The sequence below is a fragment of the Trichechus manatus genome, unplaced genomic scaffold (genome assembly GCF_000243295.1).
Source record: "Trichechus manatus latirostris isolate Lorelei unplaced genomic scaffold, TriManLat1.0 scaffold00128, whole genome shotgun sequence".
NCBI classification, from domain to species: domain Eukaryota; kingdom Metazoa; phylum Chordata; class Mammalia; order Sirenia; family Trichechidae; genus Trichechus; species Trichechus manatus.
The window spans coordinates 387,446-403,528 of NW_004444064.1; the positions used below are offsets into that span (position 1 = coordinate 387,446).

The 16,083-nt window shown below is 46.9% G+C and overlaps 1 protein-coding gene across 1 annotated transcript in view; it reads left to right on the top strand.

The window, feature by feature from the left end:
• Positions 1–164: 164 nt before the first annotated feature.
• Positions 165–16,083, top strand: part of ZNF496 (zinc finger protein 496) — a 30,228-nt gene continuing 14,309 nt past the window's right edge. Inside the window, exons 1-5 of the mRNA XM_004384773.2 lie at positions 165–312; positions 2,099–2,216; positions 2,580–3,006; positions 3,371–3,554; positions 5,875–5,951. Of these exons, the coding sequence (XP_004384830.1) occupies positions 2,617–3,006; positions 3,371–3,554; positions 5,875–5,951 (651 nt within the window). The 5' untranslated portion in view covers positions 165–312; positions 2,099–2,216; positions 2,580–2,616. The remainder of the gene's footprint in view (positions 313–2,098; positions 2,217–2,579; positions 3,007–3,370; positions 3,555–5,874; positions 5,952–16,083) is intronic.

Below are 16,083 nucleotides of genomic sequence, written 5' to 3' on the forward strand. Positions count from 1 at the left end.
GCTCCCCGCGCGCCCGGGCCTCCGAGCGCAGGGTGCGGGGGTCTGCGGGCGGGGACAAACCAGTACAGTTTTGTTTTTCAGGCGCCTCCATTTCCTCCCACCCCTTCCCTCCCAAACGGAGCGGCGGCTTTCTGGATGAGCAGGAGCGGGGGTGGTGGCTGGCCAGGGAGGGAGCCGGGTCCCTGCAGAGAACCCGCCTGAAGAAGGACACCGGGGAGATCGGGCTGGAAGGATGAGGAGCTGCCGCCGCGGACTTCCGCTGCAGCAGGAGGGATTTGAGTTAGACGCTGGGAAGGAGTTCCAGGCTGTGAGGTGAGAAGCCTGGAGCCGTGTGGCTAGTGTCTGTGTGTGTGTGCGTGTGTGTGTGTGCAGAAGCGAGTGTGAGAGAGAGATGGAATGAAAAGCTTTCTTCTTGATTAGTGACTGTGTGTGTGCGCAGAAGCGAGTGTGAGAGTGAGATGGAATGAAAGCTTTCTTGTTGGTTGGTGACTGTGTGTGTGTGCAGAATTGAGTGTAAGAGAGAGAGATGGAATGAAAAGCTTTCTCCTTGGTTGGTCACTGTGTGTGCGCGGGTGTAGAAGAGAGCGTGTAAGAGAGCGAGTGAGAGAATGGAATGAAAAGCTTTCTCCTTTCCTTGGCCTAAAATGCCCTCCCCTTTCCTTCCTGCTAATGCCGGTCTGTCCCTCCTCCAAGAGCTGGTTTAAACACGCCCAGTGCAGGAGCCCTCCCCCGTCAACCTTAGTTCTTTGAGCCTCCAGCACACCAGGTGCAGGGTTACAAAGAGGAACAAGCTGTCTGGTTTAAGATAAGGTCCACAGAGCACCGACTGGGCAGCCACACAGCGGGGACTGGGGTGCTGAGGGTAGGCCCTGGGTTCTCTCAGGGTGGGGGCAGACCTGAATAGCCAAGGGGAGGGTGGGGAAGGGGGCTGCTTTGGCAGGGAGGGTGGGGAGAAGCTGGTGGGGACCAGATGGGGCTCTGGACTCTGGAGGGAATTCAGCGGTGGGCTGAGCTGGTAATGTGTTCGGCCAGAGGCCCTCTGAGTCCTCTTAGGCCAATTTGTACTTGTTTTTAGGTTGGAAAGCAAGAGGGTCCAGAGACGTGGTTTTTCTAACCGCCTCTCAGTGACTTTGCTGCTCTTCTGGCCTCACTTGTCTTCTATGAAAGGGAGTGAGGTCTGTCACACACCCCCACCAGGGGACTGGGGAAGGGGGGCAAGTGAGAGGCGGGGTGTTAAGTTCCTCTGTGCACTGGGGGCCTCATGCAGGTGAGGTCGTGGAGGGTGAGTGAGCGGGCTTGCGGAGAGGGACTGCGCGTGTCCGTTTGTCCTTGCGTCTTTCCTTGTGCTCCCATCCTGGGAGACCCCTGTCCCTGGTATGTGGCTGCCCACAGTGCTCTGTGAACCATCTCTTTAACCTGATAGCTTGTTCCTCTGACACCCTGCACCTGTAGTCTGGGTCAGGGACCCTATGTCACAGATAGCAGCCTCTGTTTTCACCTTGCTTGGGGTCATTGGGTCCACACGTGCAGCAGCCTCCTGTCTGTTCTAGGAGGTATAGACTCCTGTCTCCCGCCGTGCGGATGTGGATATGGGCAGTTCACCAAGGGCCGAGAGCTGGGATTTGAGCTGTGCCGGTACCACCTCGCTCCCCTGATCTGCCTTAGGGAGGGCGGGGAGGGTTGTGCAGTTGCCTTGAGTGTGATTTGAAGAGGATAAGGGTTGAGAAGGAGGTGGAGGCAGAGTTGAAGGTCAGAGCACCTCTCAATAAATGATAAAGTTTACTATCAGGTGCTCAAACGAGTTGGGCAGCAGGCTGGTCCGAAAGCAATGACGCTTTAAAATATAGTAGCATTTCTCTCTGGTAAGTGCAGTCTGTGGCTCTCTTGTGACTCCCGTGACCTCTCGTCTGGGCATCTTCCTGTCGGTCTCTCCCTCCTCTGCGTTTCAGGACAGGCTCCACTGGGAGCGGTTCTGGCTCCCGGGCGCACCCAGCCCTGAGCACAGGTGCCTGGCCCTCAGCTGTCAGCAGGCTGGATTTTCTGAACCTCGCTGTGCTTTAAAGGCTCTTCCCTTGCATGTCTGCCTGTGTTTTTCCAGCTCAGTTTGTAAAGGTCTTCAGACCAAGGACGGTGACTTCTGCCCCAAAGCCTCAAGATAGCAGCCTGCTCAGACACATCCATCTTGGGTCCTCTCCAAGAGGACCTGGCCACCGAAGGTACCAGAGAGCCTTACTTAACGTCTCCCCCTGCATGCAGCCCCATCGGTCCTCTGGGATGCTCAGAAGGCCGGGGTCATGTGGAAATGCCATCACTTGTCTCCTGGACTCCCTGCCTCATTGCCGCCATCATCTAGCTAGAGGGATGCACACACAGTGGTACCGAGGGTCTCAGGGATGGGGGTGGGTTCTTTCTGTCCTTGTGCGTAAGGACCAGTCACATGGACACCCCTCACCTGGGGAATCCCAGGGCTTCTCCAAAGGGCTGGTCTCTGTGGGCTTTGTCAGTTTCCCCATCAATACCCCCAAAAACTAACGCAGGAGACCAGAACATTGAAGCCAGCAATTTCTGTTTGGAAATAGGGTCGTCTTCTGCTGCTGACCCCCATCAAATCCCATCATGCCCACAGCCCTGTGCCCCCGAGTCTTGGCTCCGAAGGAAAGTGAGGAGCCCAGGAAAATGAGGAGCCCACCTGGAGAGAAACCTAGCCCCCAAGGAGAGCTCCCCAGTCCAGAGTCCTCCCGCCGCCTCTTCCGCCGCTTCCGCTACCAGGAGGCGGCGGGTCCCCGGGAGGCCCTGCAGCGCCTCTGGGACCTCTGCCGGGGCTGGCTGCGGCCTGAGAGGCACACCAAGGAGCAGATCCTGGAGCTGCTGGTGCTGGAGCAGTTCCTGGCCATCCTGCCCCGGGAAATCCAGAGCTGGGTGCGGGCCCAGGAGCCCGAGAACGGCGAGCAGGCTGTGGCTGCAGTGGAGACACTGGAGCGGGAGCCAGGGAGACCCTGGCAGTGGGTGAGCGGAGGGAGCTGGCTGGGCTGGGAGGTGGGGCATAGAGTGGGGCTGGGAGCAGGTGTGCCGAGGGGGTTAACCGTTCTCTGGCCGAGGTTGTGGAATCCTGTCTACAGCCACTGTGTACCTCTGGTAAGCCCAGATTAGATGTCGGTTTCCCAAGAAAGCAGGTTTCTTTCCCCACAGGCCCTCGTATGGCGCCCAGTGATGTCATCTCCCTTACAGCCCTGTCCATAGCCTGGGCTGAGCTGCTGACGGTCAGCAGGCCCAGGGGAGGAGGGAGCCTGCCCAGCCCCCTGCACTGCAGGGCTGGTCCCACCCCTGGCCTGGGACCTCTCCACCTGAACAGCCCTCTCTGGGATTCTAGCTCAAGCACTCTGAAGACCCCGTGGTGATCGACGATGGGGATGGCCATCCGGACCAGGAGCAGGACCGACTGCCCACCGAGCCCCAGAGTGACCTTGCAAAGAACCAGGATGCCCACCCCATGGCTCTGGCAGAGGGCACCGGGCTCCTGAGCCGACCGCCAGGGCAGCTCAGCGGGGACCCAGGTACACAGGCTGTGGGAGTGTGGTGAGGAGTGGGCTGGGGACGCCCTGCGCTCTCTTGCATCCTCTAGGTACAGCCCTGGGCTAGTTTCTAGACTCTAAGCCTCAGTCCCTTCATCTTTCAAATGGAGATAATAGCCAGCCTTATTGGGTATTTTGAGGATTAAGTGAGATAAAAGATGTGAAATGTTTAGCACAGTGCCTGAGCCATACATCCGTTTGTTGTTTCATCCCGTACATAGTTTTTAGTTGATGTAATTATCATGGGAAATTGGGTGCCCTGAGGTCAAAGGAAGGCTGTAACATGGGATTAGTTTGGGTGGACTTCCACACTGCACTGTAGTTCTAGATTGGGAAGAAGAGTGCGTGAAGGTCACAACTGCGTTCTTGCGACTCATAGAAGCTGTCCGTGGCATTGTAATAAACTTTTCACTAAAAAAGTGCTGGTTAAGTTTCTCTCTGTGTGAAACTGTAGTAAGTAACCTCTGTACAGATCAGATGAACTCTTCAGCCTCTGGTTCTTTAAAAGTCGAGATAGCCCTAAGAAAACAGCCCTCCCCCAAAGCATCAGCAGGTAGCAGGTGAACCAGCCTGGGTTACACAGGAAGTACAGGCTGTACGGGGCCCTGTGCTGGGATCAGAGAGGACTCTGGGGAGAAGGGCAGTTCCGGGAACCACAGCAGCCTACCTGTGCAGCCTCTTCTTGGTGATGTCCTAAAATGAGCCGGACACCACAGATAGGTTTTTGGGGCAAAAGCATAAGGTCTTCCATCTCTGTGGACAGTAATAAATGCACAGAGTAGGCCCGGCAAGAGTCAGATAGAAGAAAGAGCTTAAACATCAGGGTGGCTCACTATCGGATTGAACCCCCAGTAAAAGTGGTGGTTTCTAATTTTAAAGGTTTTCCCCCAAAAAGCTAGCAAATAGCCAACCATCTTAAATGATTTCCTTTATGGCCTGAACGCTTTCCAGAGTGATCTGCCAAATGTTCCTTTATTCATTTATCGTGGGAGAAGATAGGGTGGGACTCTAGTTCATCGCCTAGAAGGTGGGGAGGTATCAGGCAGCCTGATTAGAAGCCCCCTCCCAGGCCTGAGGTTCCAGCAGCAGAGTGAGGAGGGTGCCTCCCGGGGCCCCACCAGGCACCTCACTGCGAGCTGTGTCAGCTCCTAGGCCCAGCCCCTTGCTCCAAATAGCTACTCCAGCACCTGTTATTCCCTGAAGGCTTTGCGCCTGGGGCAGAAAGGTCAGGGACGCTGGCTTCTCCTCTCAGTTGTGGCACTGATTTAACTCGTGACCTTGGGGTTTTCTCTAAACTGAGAGATTACAGTGCAGCTTTCCAACTTTCGTTCTGTGAAAGGAGCACCTTTTGAAATGCAAGGCTCATTCTCACGTGGCTACACTGTTGGCCCGGTACTTAGCTTATTGCTTACATACCGTCCAAGCGAGAAGTCGCTGCCATTCCGGGGAGACACGTCCTATCAGAGCATGGCAGAGGCGCTGAAAGCCCTTAGGAGTGTATTTGGGAGCTAAAAATAAGGGAAGGTGAGATGATCCCAAAACCACATTCTGTACAGTTTTGTGTGGTGGTAGTTAGGGTGCTGGACCGAAGGATCTTCTAGAAGCACTTAATGGTGCTAAGTCTTTTTTTATCGAGCTTTGCGGTATACAAACTACTTTCTTCTAAGTCTCTGGTGTCTTGCAGCAACCCTCACAGATTACAACCCTTACTGATACCTCGATGCTAGAGTTTTAAACTTTATAATCTTCCTGTTATAGGTGATGAAATGTGTCCCTGGACCTGCAGGTCAAGTAGCTGGTTAGTGGCAGAGCCAATTGACCTGGGTGTTGTCTTTCAAAGCATCATTGCGTGGCGCAGACAGTTAAACGCTCAACTCCTAGCTGACAGGTTGGCAGTTGGAACCCACCCAGAGGCGCTAGGGAGAACAGGCCTGGCGCTCAGCTTCTGAAAGTTCACAGCCTTGAAAACCCCCTGGAGCAGTTCTGCTCTGCACACGTGGGGTCGCCAGGAGTTGGAGTCAGTGACAGCTAACAAGGATAACGACAGTCCCTTTCAAAGCCCGCGTTGCTGTCTGTGAAGTGGTTGTGAAGTGCTTTTCACGTGCGTTGTTGGTAATCCTCATTTTACAGGTGAGAAAAGACTTAGGATTTTGTGAAAAGTTGGTGAAATGGCTGCCTGTTGGCTCTTCCCTTGTGACTGTCCTCACCCAACAAACCTGAAATGCAGAGGACCCCAGGGAGCTAGAGAGGCACCAGGACAAGACCCGGCCCCTTGGAAACACCCTTTTCCCGTCTCTTTCAGTTTCACAAGACCCTTCCCTTCTTCAGGAGGAGAGTTGGAGGGACACACAGCAGGTGACCGCCTTCCAGCTGCCTTCGGTGAGTGCGTTCTGCACGGGCCCTTGACAACCCTGTGTTCCTCTTTCTCTAAACCCTGCACCTCCCTCCAGAGCAGTTTTCCGGGGACCCCAGCCAGTGTATTGTCTGTCACACAGCCTGTCCAGCCCCGGCAGAAAAACGAAGGCTGTGAGTTTAAGAGATAGCCCCGTCCCTCCTCCTGACCGCCTAATCCCAGCTTCTGACCGTGAGGCCGCTTTTTGGCTTTGTGCAGACAATCATTGCAGAAGACAAATGCCTGCATCCTGGTTTTACAGCCCAGGAGTCACTCCAGGTCGGCCTCTTTGCATCCCAGGGATGTCCTCCTGTGAGAAACGGAGGCCTCCTCACGCTTGTACTTCACAGGGTACTTTTAACAGTCATCCTCGTACGACTGTATTTCAGACATGTCAGAAACAGAGGGAAGATAAATCAGATCATTTCACCGTCATCACGCGACCACGGGTGGGATTTTGAGAATTTCCGTGGCATCTTTCCTGTTCGTCTTTCTGCAGAAGGCCCAGCCAGGTGTTCTGGCGGGGATGGTGAGCCCGTACCTGCAGGTGCTCTCACTCCGCTGTTTCTGGGTGCTGCCTTAGACCGTGGTTCCCTACCATACCCCCCTTCGTCTTTCTTCCTAACGCTTTCTACTGGCCGGCATGATATTTAGTTACTAAAGCGTCATCTCTTCCCAGTGGAACGTGGGCTTCGTGGTGCTATGGACTCTCGGTAATGGTTGTTGGCCAGCAGACAGGAAACCGCGTAACGTATAGGAGACACTATAAACGTGGCTCAGAGGAATATAGGAGAAAGGACAGTTTGCTCCCAGCCCTGTGCGTTCGACATGACTTTACATTTGGGGGAGTGGGTAGGACTAGGCATGGCAAGGAGTCAGCTGGTTATGTAAGGCGGGAGGCCTCTTGTTCCCTGCCTTCCACTCCAGGAGAGAGCTGGTGCACACCCACGCACTGCTGCGTACAACGGTGTTTCAGCGTCTACGACGTGTGAACGGTGCGTAGCGCGAATCGTGAGTAATGGTGTGTACCGTGAGGGTCGTTGAACCCAAACGTCTGAAGTGAATCAGTGCTCATTTTTCTTATTAAAAATTAAGACCTTTAACCAGTACAGCATGCAAGGGGATACTGTAATTCTAGTGCCTATGAGGTTTGGTCTTCATCTCTGAATTCTTCCAGCTTCCTAGTAAATGCCGTGCACGTGATGAGAAATGGCATACGTTTTAATAAATCAATGCTATTTTGTCACACTACTGAAGACATAGTTTCTGCCCACTGCACTGAAAGTGACCCTCACGAAGATTTTTTTTTAGTTTTTTGATTAAACTTTTTATTTTTAGATAATCGTAGATTCACGAGCACTCGTAAGAAATAATCCAGAGGGATCCCTTATACTCTTTACAAGTCTCCCCCAGTGGTGGCATCTTGTAAAACTAACGCTGTCACCACCAGGATTTTGACATCGATAGTCAAGATACAGAAGAGACTTGCTTTACCAGAAGATTCCCTCTTGGTGCCCTGTTAGGCCCACACCGACTTCTCTCCTGCCCCTACCCCTTCCTTACCTCTGGTAACCAGTAATCTTTTTCCATCCCTATAATGTTATCGTTTCAAGAATGTTACATAAATGGGTTCATACAGTGTGTGTTTTGGTTGTTGGCGTTTTCCACTCAGCATAATTCTGTGGAGATGTATCCAGGTTGTAACTTGCATTGACAGTTTGTTCCTTTTAATTGTTGAGTAGTATTCCACGATACGGGATGTACTAGTCTGTTTAACCATTCACCCACTGAGGGGCACCTGGGTTGTTTCCAGCTTTGGGGCATTTATGAATAAAGCTGCTATCCACATTTCTGTAAAGGTTTCTGTGGGAACATAAATCTTCATTTCTCTGGGATAAAAGCCCAGGAATGCAATCGTTGGATTGTATGGTGAGCACATAGTTTTGAAAGAAACTGCTATATACTTTTCCAGAGCAGCTCTACCAGTGTGCATTCCCACCAGCAATGCGTGAATGATTCACAGTCTCTGCATCCTCTGAAGCGTTTGGTGGTGTCGCTATTTTTTGTGTTAGCCATTTTGATGGGCGAGCAGTGCTGTCTTGTGTTTTAAATTAGCATTTACCTGTTGGCTAATGATGTTGAACATCCTTTCGTGGGCTCATTTGCCAGCTGTGTATCCTCTTTGGTGAAATGTCTCTTCACATCTTTAGCCCATGTTCTGATTGGACTAGTTGTCTTTTTGCTGTTGAGTTTTAAGATCTCTTTATGTATTCTAGATACTTGTCCTTTGTTGGGTATGTGGTTTGCAAATATGTTCTCCCAGTCTGTAGCTTGTCCTTTCATCCCCTTAACAGGGTCTCCAAAAGAGCTGAAGTTTTTCATTTAGATTAAGTCCAGTTTATCCATTTTTCTTTTTAAGGATCACGCTTTTGGTGTCAAGTCCAAGAACTCATTGCGTCCTAGATACTGAAGATGTTGTACTATGGTTTTTCCAAAAAGTTTTATAGTTCTATATTTTATATTTTAGTCTGTGACCCATGTTAGTTAATTTTTATATAAGGTGTGAAACTGGGGTCTGTGTTCTTTTTTTTTTTTGCATATGGATGTCCAGTTGCTCTAGCATCATTTGTTGAAAAGGCTATCATTCTTCCATTAAATTGTTTTTGCACCTTTGTCAAAAAGTCACTTGGGCACATTTGCGTGGGGTCTGTATTCTGTTACACTGATCTGTCTGTCTGTCCCTCTGCTAATACCACACAGTCTTGATTACTGTAGCTATATATTAAGTCTTCAAATTGGGTAGACTACTTCCTCCCACTTTATTCTTTTTCAAAATTATTTTAGCTATTTTAGTCCCTTTGCCTTTCTGTATGAATTTTACAGTAAGCTTGTCTATGTCTGCAAAAAGTCTCACTGGGATTTTCGTGGGAATTTTATTGAACCTGACTATCAATTTGGGGAAAATTGACCTTTTTGCTATCTGAGTCCTTCCATTTGTGCATAGAGTATGTCTCTCTGTTTATTTCTTCTTTGATTTCTTTAATCAGAGTTGAATAGTTTTCAGCTTACAACTCCTGTGCATATTTTGTTAAATTGATGTCTGTTTTTTATTTCTTTGAGCAATTGTAAATGTATTGTATTTCTTGATTTTGCTGTCAACGTGTTCATTTCTAGTACCTAGAAATACAATTGATTTTGAATACTTCTTTGTATTCTGCAAACTGGCTGAGGTCACAGGTTAGTTCTAGTTTTTTAAATGGATTTCTTGGGGTTTTCTACACGGACAACGTTTAAACCTTCAGATGTTTAAACCAGTTGTTGTCAAGTTGATGCCGACTCCTGGAGATCTCGTGTGTGTCAGAACAGAAATGTGCTTCGTAGAGTTTTCAGTGGCATATTTTTTGGAAGTAGATCCTCAGGCCTTTCTTCTGAGGGGCCTCTGGGTGGACTCAAACCTCTAACCTTTCAGTTAGAGGTCGCGTACGGATGGCGTCACCATGAGTCAAAATCAACTCAGTGACAACCGGTTCATCTGTGGAAAGTGTTATTTCTGCTTTATCTGTCTGGGTTTTTATTTCCTTTTCTGGCCTCATTTTATTGATTCAGACATCCGATACTGTGTTTAATAGCAGAGGAGACAGCGGACATCCTTGCCTTGTGCCCAGTCATAAGGGGAACACATGCAGTCTGTCACTATTAAGTAAAATGTTAGCTGTAGGTTTTGTTTTAATAATGGATGTTTATCCAAATGAGGAAGTTCCCGTTTTCCTATTTTTCTGAGGGTTTTTATGATGAATGGGTGTTAGATTTTGTCAAATGCTGTGTCTGCATCAGTTGAAATGATCGTGTGATTTTTCTTGTTTAACTAGGTAATAGGATGGATTATGTTCCTTTATTTTTTTGAGTATTGGGTCAGCCTTGCATCCCTGGAATAAGCCCCACTTTGTCAGGGTGTAAGATGCTATGTATATATTGCTGAGCTCTATCTGCTAACATTTTATTAAGGATTTTTACGTATACATTAACGAGGGATATTGGTCCGTGACTTTCTTTTTCTATACCATCTTTGTTAGCTTTGGTATCAAGGTAGCACTAGCTTTGTAAAATGAATTGGGAAATGCCCCTCCTCATTTATTTTCTCAAAGAGATTGTATAGAATTGGTGTTAATTCTTCTTTAAATATTTTGTAGACTTCACTAGTGAAACCATATGAACCTAGAAATTGGGGGGGGGGGATATTTTAATTTTGAATTCAGTTTCCTTAATGGCTGTAAACCCAACCAAACCTGTTGCCATTGAGTCAATTCCGACTCATAGCGACCCTGTAAGGACAGCGTAGAACTGCCCCACAGGGTTTCCAAGGAGCGGCTGGTAGATTAGAACTGCCAACTTTCTGGTTAGCAGCCAAGCTCTTTAAGCACTGCGCCAGCAGGGCTCCTTAATGGCTATCCAACAAAAAAAAAAAAAAAAAAAACCACACTCGTTGCGTTGAGTCGATTCTGACTCATAGCAACCCTCTAGGACTGAGTAAAACTGCCCCATAGGGTTTCTAAAGAGCGCCTGGTGGATTCAAGCTGTTGACCTTTTGGGTGGCAACCAAGCTCTTTAACAGCTATGCCTCCAGGGCTGCTTAATGGCTATAAAAATCAAAACCAAACCTGTTTGCCATCGAGTCAATTTCGACTCATAGCAACTCTATAGGACAGAGTAGAACTGCCCTGTAGAGTTTCCAAGGAGTGCCTGGTGGATTTGAACCGCTGACCTTTTGGGTTAGCAGCCATAGCTCTTAACCACCAGGGCTTCTTAATGGTTATAGGGCTATTCAAATTATCTATTTTATAGGGGATGAGTTGTGGTAGTATGTGTTTTTCGAATAATTGGTTCATTTCACTGAAGTTATCAAGTTTATGTGTTCAGTTATCTGTGGTAATCCTCTACCATCCTTCGGATGCCTGCAAGGTCTGTATTGATATTAAGCAAAAAGAAACGCTAAGGAACTCACCGCCATGTTCTTCCTTGGCTCTCTAGGTCCCTAGCTCGGCTGCCTTCTTGTCGGATGTTTGGTTTGCTCCCGCCAGGGCGATGGCTGTCTCTGCGCGCTAAGCTTTGTTCCTATTTCCAGTTTTGGACGGATTCTCAGAAGAGAGGTTACTGGGTCAAAGGGAAGAAACATCCAAATCTCTTGATACATATCCCCATTTTCCTTCAAAAACCTACCTCACCGCCCACAGCGCTGTCTGAGAGTTCTGGCTTCTTTCACACTTTATCAATGGTAGCAGTTACAGTTCTTCCCCATTAAGAGACCAGCCTTCATCAAAGTCAGCTTGTCTCCTGAAGCCCTCGTAAGGAGATTCAGTGGCCACACAAGATCCTTGTGTTCCCTTTGTGGAACTTGGCCTGAGAGGACGGGCTCCCCCTCACAACTCTCCCTTCGTAGCAGCACAGAGCCGTTTGGGAGCTTGTGCAGATGCAGACTCTCAGGCCCCACCTCCCACCTGCTAGATCAGAATTTACATTTGCAACAAGATGCCCAGGTTGGCCATGCAAGTTTGACAAGCCCCGTCCACACCCCAGATTCAGCTTTTGGAATTTTTGGAGTATTTTATTTGTTCATTTATTTTTAACTTTTTATTTAGAGTTAATTTCAGACTTGGAGAAGATTGCAAGAATAGTACAAAGGACTTCAAATCCCCTACCCTTCAATGCTCCAGTGTTGGTCAGGTTCCCTTTGATCGGTTGTTAAGGTTTTAAAATGATTTTTCACAGGACAGTTTTATGTGTAATCATTCTTTATTTTTTAAATTAACATTCTTTTTAATCTTCATCAAAACAGTTGAAAATTGTCTCTACACTTTTTGCTTATTAAAATCTATTTCTGAGCTTTAGTTTGCACATAATACTGTATACCTGTTTTAAGCGTGGGAATGTCTGCGTGGCGCAAATGGTTAAGCACTCGCCTACTAGCCAAAAGGTTGGGGGTTCAAACCCACCCAGATGCTCCTCGGAAGACAGGCCTGGTGATCTGCTTCCAAAAGGTCCCAGCCTTGAAACCCTATGGAGCACAGCTCTACTTTGCACACATGGGGTCACCATGAGTTGGAATCGGCTCAGTGGCAACTAACAACAGCAATTTTAAGTACAAAGTTAAGAGTTTTTGACAAATACATACGCTCATACAGCCACCACCTACCTCCCATCAAGATAAGGAACATTTCTATCGCCCTAAAAGTTCCCTTCCGTCCCTTTGCAGTGAAGCCATGCCCCCAGCCCCAGGAAATGACTGGCCTCCTTTATTGTCACTACACATTACTTTTTCTTGTTCTAGAATTTCATATACATGGAATCCTAGAGTCTGTGGTCTTATTGTGCCTGGCTGGCTTCTTTTACTCAGCATGGCGACTTGAGCTTGGTTCATGCTGTGTGTATCGGTAATTCCTTCTGTTTTCATGCTATAGTATTCCATTGTACAAATCTATCACAATTCGTGTATCCATTTACCTGTTGATGAACATTTGAGGCACTTCCATTTCTGGCTGTTACGCGTGAAGCTTCTATGACAAGTCTTTCTGTGGACGTATGTTTTCGTGTCTCTTGGATCATTTTCTAGGAGTGAAATTGCTGAATCGTGTGATTAATTATAGGAGAAACTGCCGTTTTCTGTAACGGTGATATCACTTTACACTCCCACCAGCAGTGAATGAGCATTCCAGTTGCCCCACATCTTCGCCAACTCTTGATGTTGTCTTTGGCCACTGAAGCGGGTATCTCATTGTGGTTTTCATTTCCATTTCTCTGTTGACTCATGAAACTGTTCATCTTTTCATCTGCGTGTGGGCCAGTTCTGTATCTTCTTTTGTGAAGTGTCCAAATCTTTTCTCTATTTCTTTATTAGGTTGCTTGTGTTCTTTCATATTATTGTGTTTGAAGAAGATACATATATATATCAAACACAAACCCATTGCTGTCAAGTCGATTTCAACTCATAGCAACCCTATAGGACGGAGTAGAACTGCCTCATAGGGTTTCCAGGGAGCAGCTGGTGGATTCCAACCGCTAGCCTCGTGGTTAGCAACCAGTCTTTTAACCATTCTGCCACCAGGGCTCTGCCTATATATTATGTATCCGTAAATATGTGTTTGTTTATTTTCTGGGTAAAAGTTGTATGTCAGATAAGTAGGAGTATTTTCTGCATGTATGTGGCTTGTCTTTTCATTTTTTAATTGTGTCTTTTGAATATTAGACATCTTTAATTTGGATGAAGTCCAGTTTATCAAATTTTCTTATATGGTTTATGCTTTTTATATTCTATCTAACAGACTTTTGTCTACCCAAGGTCACAAAGATTTCCTCCTGTGTTTATGGCTTCTAGAAGTTTTAGAGTTGTAAGTTTTACATTTAGGTCTATGATTCCTTTTAGATTATTTTTTTACATGCGCAATGAGGTGTCACCCATTGCCTTCGAATCGATTTTGTCTCATAGTGACCCAGTAGGACAGAGTAGAACTGCCTGATGGCGTTTCCACGGCGGTAAACCTTTATGGGAACAGACTGCCACATCTTTCTCCCATGTAGTGACGGGTGGGTTCGAACTGCCGACCCTGAGGCCAGCCACCCAGTGCTTCACCACTGCACCACCAGGGCTCCTTGGTAAGAGGAATGGGGATCTTTGTTTTCATATTGGTGTTAGTAGCCTTAGCACCGTTCATGAACAAGAATTTCCTTTCTCCATTGAATTGCTTTGGCACCCTTGTTGAAAGTCAATTGTCCATATATGTCTAGACCTCTGTGCTCCATCTGTTATATTGATGTTCGTTTTGATCCTTTATGCCAATACCACGGTGACTTCTTAGTAAATTTTGCAACTTGGCTCTTGTTTTTCAAAGTTCTTTTGGCTACTCTTTTGCATGTCCATGTAAATTTTGCAATTGCTTTATCAATTACTACAAAAAAGGCTGCTGGAATTTTTATTTGGAATTGCACTGAATCTGTAGATCATTTTGGGAAGAATTGACATCTTAACAATATGGAGACCTCCAGTTCATAAACCTGTGAAAACTTTCCATTTATTTAGTTCTCAAGTGTACAGATCTTGCACTTTTTTTTTTTTTAATTTTATTGTTGTACTTTAAGTGAAAGTTTCCAATTCCAGTTAGTCTCTCATACAAAAATTTATAGATACATTGTTACGTGACCCTAGTTGCTCTCCCTATACTGTGACAGCACACTCCCCCTTTCCACCCCTGATTTCCTGTGTCCATTCAACCAGCTCCTGACCCTCTCTGCCTTCTCATCTCACCTCTGGACAGGAGCTGCCCATTTAGTCTCATGTATCTACTTGAGCTAAGAAGCGCACTCTTCACGAGTATCATTTTATGTCCCACAGTCCAGTCTAATCTTTGTCTGAAGAGTTGGCCTCGGGAATGGTTTTAGTTCTGGGTTGACAGAGGGTCCAGGGGCTGTGCTTTCTGGGGTTCCTCCAGTCTCAGTCAGACCATTAGGTCTGGTCTTCTTACTAGAATTTCAGTTCTGCACCCCACTTTTCTCCTGCTCCATCAGGGACCCTCTGTTGTGTTCCCTGTCAGGACGTTCACTGGTGGTAGCCAGGCACCATCTAGTTCTTCTGGTCTCAGGCGGATGGAGTCTCTGGTTTATGTGGCCCTTTCTGTCTCTTGGGCGAATACTTTCCTTGTGTCTTTGGTGTTCTTCATTCTCCTTTACTCCAGGTTGTTGGGACCAATTGATGCATCTTCGATGGCCGCCTGCAAGCTTTTAAGACCCCAGACACCACTCACCAAAATAGGATGCAGAACATTTTCTTAATAAACTTTGTTTTGCCAGTTGACCTAGATGTCCCCTGAAAGCATGGTCCCCAGACCCCCGCCCCTGCTACTATGTCCCTGGAAGTGTTTGATTGTATTCAGGAGACTTCTTAGCTTTGGTTTAATCCAGTTGTGCTGACTTCCCCTGTAGTGTGTCCTGTCTCAAGGGAGTGTTATACTTTTAATCTTTTCTAATTTGTTGGGTTCATATTTAAAAACTCATAAACATATGGAAGACTATTAAATTTTACTTTGATTCCTTCTGGTCGACCCTGAAAGACAGTTTATGTTTAGCAAGATTTCTAGGACCCAGTAATTCCCAGTCCTGACGGCTTATCACAATCACCGGTGGAACTCCTCATGATTTTTTTTTCCTTGAAAAGGTAATACTGTTTCATAATTCCAAAGACATTAGGTGATATGATTAAACCAATGTTAAATTTCTTAGATGTTGTAAAGCAGTTTCTCAACTGTGGTTCTATCGATATTTTGGCCAGAAAATTCCTTATCACGGAGGGCTGTCCTGTGTCTCGTAGGATCTGTAGACGTAGGATGTCGATGTAGGATGTCTACCCACTAGAAGCTCATAGCATTCCACCCCCTGTGGTGACAAACAAAAATGTCTCGGGACATTGTCATGTGTGCTTTGGGGCAGAATCGCCCTTGGTTGAGCACCACTACTGAAAGTACTATGGTGATGTAGGAGGGCGGCATTTTTCTTAGGAGATGCATACTGAAGTATTTTGGGGTGAAACATCATGATGCCTATAACCGTTGCTAGTTGCTATCAAATAGATTGCAACTCAGTAAAACTGTTGTCCATAGGGTTTTCAAGACTGTGACCTTTTGGAAGCAGATCACCAGGCCTTTCTTCCAAGGTGCCTCTGGGTAGGTTCAAACTGCCAGCCTTTCAACTAGTAGTGGAGCCCTTAACCATTTGCACCACCTCGGATACCTTATGTCTACGAATACTAAATGATCCAGGGGAAACAAGTAAACATACCCACCTACACATACGTGAGAGAAAGAGAAAAATGCAAATGGTAAAACGCAGAGTTAATGAATCTAGTTGAAGGATACATACGTGTTTGTTATATGAATTTTCCCATTTTTTTCTAGGTTTATTTTTTTAATCGTTTTTAAGTGGTAAAATATTTTTTTGTCTGACTTATTTCACTCAGCAGAATGTTTTCAAGATTCATCCATGTTGTAGCATGTATCAGAGCTCTGTTCCTTTTTGTGGCCAAATAATATTCCACTGTATGTATATCCCACATTTTGTTTGTCCATATATCTGTTG